The 8913-nt window shown below is 42.9% G+C and overlaps 1 protein-coding gene across 1 annotated transcript; it reads right to left on the reverse strand.

Annotated features, from left to right (window-relative positions):
• Positions 1–5149: 5149 nt before the first annotated feature.
• On the reverse strand, positions 5150–7955 carry cited4b (Cbp/p300-interacting transactivator, with Glu/Asp-rich carboxy-terminal domain, 4b). The gene is made up of 2 exons (XM_044207810.1): positions 7738–7955; positions 5150–6823 (listed from the first exon to the last, which is right to left on the reverse strand). The coding sequence occupies exon 2, from the start codon at positions 6812–6814 to the stop codon at positions 6053–6055; it is 762 nt and encodes a 253-aa protein (XP_044063745.1). The 5' UTR covers positions 6815–6823; positions 7738–7955; the 3' UTR covers positions 5150–6052.
• Between the last annotated feature and the right edge of the window lie 958 nt (positions 7956–8913).

Consider the following 8913-nt stretch of genomic DNA (forward strand, 5'->3'; position numbering starts at 1 on the left):
ACAAAAATAAGGTGCTCTGACCACCACCTTCTCTCTAGCTGATACCAGAATTCCCAGCATGCCTTTGGGCTGTCAGTTGAGGTGCTTTCAGTGCAGGTGAGGGTCCTGCTGGCCTCAGATCATGGTGTGCCTGTGAAGCCCTGAGGCCTCAGTTATAAAAGAATGTACTTGAATTTCTTTGTCAGGTTGATCTTTGGATCGTGTTTCCAGATTGTGCAAACTCCTGGTTTGTAATGCATTATGTGCATTATCTAAATGCTTCAAGAACTGTGAGTACACAGGATCACACTTCAGTTACTGCAGATATGAACTGTCACTGTTTAAGGTTTATTATTTTATTTTACAATGCAGTAAGTGCCACACAGCATTCTACAGTATAGGACACTTTTGTCAGTTATTGGTCAGTTGACGAACAAAACCTCTGAGGGTTTATATAACCAAATAATGAAGGATGGGAAAGAAAATGTGATTACACCTTAGAGGAACCATGACATCTGAGGGACGTAGACCCAAAGCCTTTTTTAAACAAAAAAATTGTGTTTGTTGTAAATGACACTGACAGCCATGTCTAGCTACGAATTTTTCTAAAGTCAAATATGATTTCATCACCTTCCATAAATGAGGCCGCAGACCTGCTTCGTTAGCTTGTCTCCAGTGACTTGATTGGGAGATAATATCTGCTAAGAACTCTGTCTTGACAGCCCCTCGCCCCAGCACACTCACCCTGTCAGCCCGTGCCTACAGATGGTGTGGGCCGGCTAATGGCAGGATTTTCCTGCAAGGAAAATGTTGGTTACACGGCAGCATGGGTATTATCTATCCATGAGTGCAAAAAAAAAGTATGGAACACACATAAAAAACACAAACACAGAAAGGCCCAGGTATGACAAATAAAATTACATGTGCACATGACTTTCCTTGGCATTAACACACATTTATATTTCAGCACATGGAGATTTCACCAGCAGGATAACACTTGCAACGCCTCACAAGAACTGCTCTCTTGTATTAATTCCACCCCAAGCCTATAGCCTGACTCTTTATTTGGTAGCATGTGCTTGCCACTGTCACCAGATTAGCATGCAGGCTTACAGCCCTGCTCACAAAGACACTGTGTACAGAACATAGCTTGTGCTAATACTGTTTCCTTCTATTCTAACCTACAAACCTGTAACTCTCCTGGGCTAGCCCGAATAATATCCCAGCTCACATTAAACGGCCTGAATCAAATAACATTGCAAGTACAGGAGGTGAACAACAATATTAACTTGCAACAAAATACTACCTTTGTGAACCTTATAATGTTCAATCTTTGCTGAGACTGTCAAATTCACCTCTACATTATATTGGACAGTAAAGTGTAATAACAAGAATACCTTGGTTGATTTAACACCATGCTGACAATATAAACAAAAATTAACATTTTAAGCTTCAAAAGGGTAATATTTGCAAGGCTCTTTTGGATTGTATTACATTTCACAAGTGTTGTTGTTAAATGTTAGTATTTCCTTGTAATCTGCTTGGCAGGTTTTGTCACATCGAACTGCAAAACAATAAAGGAGTTTGAAAGGTAATTTAAGTTATTTTCTATGGCTGAATTACACGATAAAACCCTTTCCATCCGGTTATCTGGCAATTAAAAGACTAACAAATAAAAAACATAATTTTAACAAGGGATGTTTCCAGTTCAGCTCTACTGGATGTGCACTGACACAAAGGTTAACTTTCTCCCACTGTTGCAAAACCACACCTCTGCTCAGTTTGGCTCAACTGTTTAAATCACACAACCTTTAAATATTTACCACCTTTAAACATTGTTGAGACACCTCGATGTGTTTGAGCCGACTCGACGGAGAAGTGTCAGCTGTGTGCAGGAAAATAAATTATTTACACCTCCTCCTTCTACTTCAAAGAGCTGGCAAACCATTCAACCCCAGATTTGGGGAGGGGGGTCAGAGGAGGAGTTACTAGTCACTAGGCAACCTCTGTGTCACCTGCCCCGACATGCCAAAATCAGCCACTTACCTCTGAAGGCTGCATTCACAAGGTACACGGCTGCATTTAAAAGCCTCCTCAGCTGGATTCATATGGAAAACAAAACAATTACTGAGACACAGCTAAACTATGTGGCTCCAGGAAAGAAAGTGTGATGTGATTATATTGCTTTTTCCCTTGTGTGGGAAAGAGGAAGGGTTTTGTTGCTTAGAAGACGCTGAGCTTTACTAAAAAGCCCAGGGAGCAGAATCCACCAACTGATGTTTTCCAGAGAAGGCCTGTTGCATTGAAATGTCTGTGATATGTTAGCTTTTTTATGATGGGAACTTAAAAGCAAGGGGAGGGAAGAGCAGCGTTCAATAAGACTACACGTCACGTGGAGATACAAGGTGACTGTTCAGCTAGAAAATCAGGAAGTTCAGCTTGAGCAACATGTCCACTGAATGAACTTGATGGATCTAGAGTTTTTTACCCCTTGCCAGCACAAACACACCCTACACACCGCCACACACAAGGTTAACACAAAAGTGCCAAAAACTTCCAAACTCTTGTTAAAGCAGACAAGTTCAAACATGCCTCTTGTTGTCAATAAATAACTCACCCACTCATCTGGGAAACTAAAATTTTCTTCTCACTTTGATTGTGAATTTCACTCTTATGCTTTACAGTTATTCGCACTGGGGGAATCTTGACTTTTTTTTAAATCTCAAAATTAGCACTCCACAGTCATACTGTTTCAAAATTACAAATCCCAGTACATCTTTATTAAATAACATTTTCACTAATGGGATTTTCTCATTTACACCAATAATGGATCCACCATAATCTACCAAATACTGTAGGTGTAAGTTTAAATATCACAATGACCAGAGATGAGACATAAATCCTTTATCTTCTCCTGGCTGCAAACTGATATTGAGGTAACCCTGTTAGCCTGTTTGATCAGGTTGTGTGCTGATGCTGTGAGTGTGAGTGTGTGTGTGTGCATGCATGTGAAGACCTGGCCATGCGTGACAACAGCAAATGACCACCTATCCATCATTGGCACTAGGGCCTGAGATTACCATGAGCTCAGGCTTGGCACCAGCTGGACTAAAGCCTGGAAAGAGAAAACCAGGCTGTACTCAATGCATAGACATATAGAGTTCATATACAGACATAGGGCAGGTGAGGGGAATGTAATCTGGATTGCATTTAGCATACCTCACTTGATGGTTATTGAAGGGTTTTCAATGTAATCATAAAAGTGTTCTGGGGAAAACCCAGCTAAGAAATCCCCAAGAACTATAAAAAAAAATCCCTCCACCTCATTTCTAATTGTAAACTGGAGAGATCCTTACATTTTCTCTCTCCCCCTCCTTGTGTCTTGTCTCTTTCACTTTGCCTGTCTGCCTCTATCAGAATGTGGCTTTTGGTCTATGACTTAAATTGAGAAAACAGCAAGCTGCCACAGGAAGAGGACAGTGTTGTATTGAGCAGTTGCTGTGGGTGGGCTGAAAACGAGTGTAAGAAAAACAGAAGTAACTGTAAATGTCTCAGAGTGTCCCACCCTTCTTAGCCTGCGTCTAGACTGGTCTCTGTGAGGCAGGCGGCAGTCATAACAAGGGATTGGGGAGAGCAAACATGGCTGTTTGGCGTAGTTAGCCACTTGACTATGGAGTCACAATCAAGAAACAAAACATCTGCATTTAATTGGGGCTAAACAAGGAGCTCACGGTGCAGCATACAATTATGAGATATATGAGGAGACGGAGTTCTGACAGTGTGCCAACATGCCCCATGTGCCACGCACCAGAAGACCATCTCACCAGATTGGCACTGAGCAAGGGACCTGCAACCGTTACTAAGCACTGTGCCAAGGCTGTTGGCCTACTTATGAGCCATTCTCTTGACAGCATCAAGCCAAGAAAGTACACACACACACACCCTTAAGTGAGTCTTCGTTACTTGAAACAAGCCTGCATTCAGGCCAAGATATTTCAGTTTGGATCATCCACGATACCACACTTTAAATTGAACACATCGGTCTCATTGCTCTAACACAATTGGACAAATGAACATAGATGGCAATAACAGAGGCTGCTTTAAGAGCAGAATAGACTCAAAAAAATTGAGCAATAAGCAAACACTATTCCTGGTTGTGAACAACAACAGTGCTCTCATTTTTCCCTTGTTACTCATGATGATGCCGCTAAAGATGCCTTTGTTGACAATGTGAAAAGCTAAATGTGGTGATGCCATTCCCAACATGACCTCAATCAAGCATTTTCATAGCCCAGAGGCACAAAACAATCCAACAAACTCAGCCACTGCAGAGAATCTCTTTACCCTCATTTCATAATGAATGCAATTATATGAGGACATTTTTTCACTCTTCAGACTGGCTGTTGGTAAGACTGGAGAGGGGTTGAAGTAATTTGTTATTTTTTTAGCCAATAGTCAGTTTCTCTGACCATCCACTGGGAGAGCTGGGGAAAAGCAGCACTGTCTTTGAGTCAGGACTTTAAGTCAGTTAAACCCCCATCAAGGTAAGCATTCTTTGGTCATTTTCACCTCCCCCCAACCACACACACACACACTCTTTACACATAGCAATGAAACAAATGTTTGGGGTGCTGCAGAGAACCCACTTCCATCCAAATGCTGCTTTTGTAAGTCCACAAACCTTTGAAGGAATATTTTTTACCACCTATGATGTCAGAGCATGGCATTTGCTTAGATAACCACCAACAAAGAAATGTTGAATAGTAAATCCCATTTGGATATCACTACCTGAGATGTCATAGCAGATGTACACTGACATAACACAGCTCCTCTATTGCTAACAAGCAGAAAAACATGTAATTATCAACATGTCAGTCATGTTGCTATTAGTGACACTGCTGTTTTAGCAGTGGAAAAAAAATAATATTAATAATAATAATAATAATAATAATAATTCGCAAATTGTGGAAATGATAGGATACTGAAAACTCAGGAGATTTAGGGTAGAGTATATATCCTTCTCAAAAAGCATCAATATTGTTTAAATGTTTCCATCCCAGACTTTAAAAGGAACTGTGGTTTCCCTTCACCCACAGGTTAACTTAAGCACTTAACTAGCTCTCCACTGCCCGGGGGTAGAACTGTGCAATGAATGGAAAAGCAGGCCACATTTCTATCCAGGCCATCTTTATTGATCCTCAAAACCCCTTTCACAAAGACCATCCCCCCATCTTGACCACAAAAAAGGGGACAATATAAACAACCAATAAATAAGATTCTGCGTGATTAAGGCGGTTCTACATCTCCAATAGAACACAACAGTGTGGACATGTTGGAGTTATACAGCTTCATACAGTACAAGCAGTAGATTTTTTGAGAACATCACATCTAAAAAGGCAGCACTTTACCAAAAGCTAACCATTTTTAAGATCTGGATGAGACTCCCATTCAAATGAGATAACATTGTACTTCTGTCATGTCTGACTTTTGTGATAGAAAATCTGGGCTCTTTTTTAGATGACCTTGTCATCTGAGCTTATTTTTAAATACTAGGCCAAATAGAATGGGGGGAAACAAATCATGAGCAGAGAACTTTAATTTAATTTTCTCCCCCATCCTACTCTCAGAAAAAAATCATTAAAACCACTTGGTTCCAAAAATGGAGAAGGTGATTGTTCTTTATATCAGTTTTCTCAGATAGGAATAAATAAATACACCTTTTTACTGGTAAACTGTCATGGAGTCCAGGCTTGGAGGCTACACAGTGTCATAGCATTGTTCAGAGTGGCTTTTAAGAATTTCAGCATTTCTTTATTACATTCATGTCCAGGAAATGGGAGAGGTGGCCTTAAAGCCAGCCACCCTCTGGCCACTAGCACATGTGAGACTCGAGCACTGTGTGTTCCCTGTGGATATCCAGAGTTCTCTTCTGTGCACCCTGCGCCGAAACTTGGCTTAGTTGTACAGGGAGGTGCTCACTAAATAAAAAGTGAAGAGATGAGCACTCTTCATCCCTCCTGGACAATTCTCACTCTTCTGTCTCCATTTGTGCCTCTTTGCAAATCAGGTCCTCTCAGCAACTAACAGTGCTGGGCTGCTGTTTGCTGACAAAGTCTGAGATGAAGTCAAACTCATTCTGGCCCAAGAAGAGTTCTGGCAGCTCCTGGACCCGATCCAAGCCCAGCTCCATGACCAGCGAGGTCAGGACCTCCTCGTCTATCATATCCGCATCCATGCCGTTCAGGGCCAGGGCCGGCCCGGCCATGTGCTGCATGTTAGCCAGCTGGGCCGGGTTCATACGGTACTGGGTCGTGGGCCCCATGTGGTTCCCACCCATAGGCCCCAGTGGGTGTCCATGGTACTGGGTGTTGAGTTTCTGCAGCTGCATGCTGGCCATGAGCTGCTGGGATGTTAACCCTCCGTTCATGAACTGTTGTTGTTGCTGTTGCTGCTGCTGCTGTGGGTGCTGGGCTTGTTGCTGGTGCTGCTGCGGATGCATATGATGCTGCTGCTGAGGATGATGCTGTTGCTGTTGGGGCTGACCATTATACATCATGTTACCAGAGGTCATCTGGTGGTGACCCATCTGGGCCGCATTCAGCTGTCCATTCATGGGTCCGCTCACCATGCCCTGCCGCTGCCTCATGGCAGTCTCCATGTTGGCCTGGGCACCACCATAGTGCATCATCTGGCCATTGGGCAGTGCCCGCATGCCCTGCTGGTTGGCATGCTGCTGGTGACCTGCCTGCAGGCCGCCATTAATGCCCATCCTGTAACCGTGGAGACTGGCACCCGCTGAGCTGTGATTCATGGGCATCATCAGATGGTCTGCCATGCCTCCTGTCTATGAGCAGAGAGGAAACACTGTTAGGACAATGCAAGGGGCAGACAAGATGTTTGGAAGCAGCAAAAACATTTAAGGGGAGGTGCAGTAGGATTAAGACCGACATGGCAGGAACATATTTAGCTGTCCATTTGAACCAGTAGCAAACTAGTTAAGATACACAACAATTGTGTTAATGTTGCCATGTGTGAGATAGATTTTACATTGCTGGGGTCCAAACAAATATCATAGCCAAGTGCCATATTTTATAGTGACCACAAGCTTCACCTCTACTGAAAAGAAACAAAGATACCTCAAGTTGAACCATCGAAAACGCTTCCGGAAAAAAAATATCTGCAAGGTTGTTTTGCCTATTGGCGAACACTGAAGCCCTTACTCGTGTGTTTAGTCTTCCTAACCCCCCACCCCCTTATGTCAATGAATGAACGCCCAGGTTGAAATTTCAGGTTAACATACATTGTTTTGGGTACATTTTTGCAGCTAGATAATTCACACACGACGGGATCGACAAAACAGAGGAAAAATGCGTGCATTGCGGAATGCATTGCTTAAATCCCATCCATGTTGCATGTCAGCTGAGGCAGAAAAATCTGTTACATTTTACGCACGTAAGGTTGCAACAAAGAACACTGACATCATGCAACATCGCTCCAACAGCTGAATCACCACATTTCTAACAAGGCATAAAATACACCAACGGCTTCGGTTTTTTCCGATTACTTTGTATCGATTTGTTGAAATGTTTATAGGCTATTCGATAATGTCGTACACTGTAGCCTAATATTATCCATTTTGTTAATCTCGAGTTTGAAACAAGGGAATGCAAACAATGGAGCAGCAGCAGCAGCCCTTGAGACCACCACAGACCAAAACCCCAATTTCTCCAACAAATAAATCCGATAAAAATCACTTACCCGTATCCGCGACGTTTTCACAAAGTTGCGCGACTTTGCTTCCGCTCCGTCTTTTTAAACAGTTTTCCTCTGCAAGGCAAATCTCCTCAGAATTACGGTATGTATTCCACAGGGTTACGCTTCATGCTCAAGCGGGGACGGTGTGCACAAAGACTGCCGCATCAGATCTTGAAACGACTGCCTATTTTCTGGGTCAACTCAGGGATTATGTACATCTAAAAGGCTCAGAGGAAGGCAGTCGGGGAGAGGTGGAGCCTCGGTCCTGCCTCTTCTTTGTTCCTATTGGCCCTACTTGATATAATTGTGCATGGGCGTAGGGAAAAAAAAGGGGGCTGTTGGAGAGCTGTGACATAGTAGCCAATTTAAATACCCTCCTCCCCACTGTTTCTTTTTGAAATAATATTTGGACATCTTGTTTGTCTTCATAAGTAACTGCCGCTGTTGTGGTTGAATTAGGAAAATACAAGGGCTGTCAATAAGTTATTTTAGCTAGATAGATAGATATAATGCTATTAATATATTTTTTGTTTCTATTTATGTTTTATGCATGTATGTAGGAGTCAGCCTGTATGGAGGAGTCAGCATGCATGCTTGTATCTGCCAATGTGTGTCAGACAGCGTTGAAATTCATGTTCCCAACTTGTCTGCACCTACTTATCTATTTGGCCTGTGTGTGTGTGTTTAGTAAGAGTGTTACCCTCGTATGTGCATGTACACTTCATCTCCAAGATCACTGAGATCACTGTTGGTCCATGTGACCCACCAGTCTGCTGTGTGTTCGCCTCGACGAGGCAGTGGAGGGAGGGCAGAGGAATGTAGCCTGTGTGCTATTCTAGGCCACACTAGCAGCAGTGGCAGCGTAACTACTGCTGTGCATGGGTGTGTGTTTGCCTCGTTTATGTGTATGGACTATGAATGCAGGCATGTGTGTATGTTTCTGTATCTTTGTGTGTGTAACTCTACTCTGCAGATGCACACGCCTCTTGATTGCCCACTTCAGGACAACAACCTCTTGCCTGCAATTGCAAATGAATGGAACCACTTTGGGAGAGCGAGCCAATCTATTGTCCAGGGAATTCATCTATAAATGGGCAACCACTGGCAGGTGTTTGTCATTGTTTGACATTGTCTGGCCACTTTAAACTTAATAAGCCACTCCCAGGTGTGAGTACTATC

This window comes from Siniperca chuatsi, linkage group LG9, assembly GCF_020085105.1.
Source record: "Siniperca chuatsi isolate FFG_IHB_CAS linkage group LG9, ASM2008510v1, whole genome shotgun sequence".
Lineage (NCBI taxonomy): Eukaryota > Metazoa > Chordata > Actinopteri > Centrarchiformes > Sinipercidae > Siniperca > Siniperca chuatsi.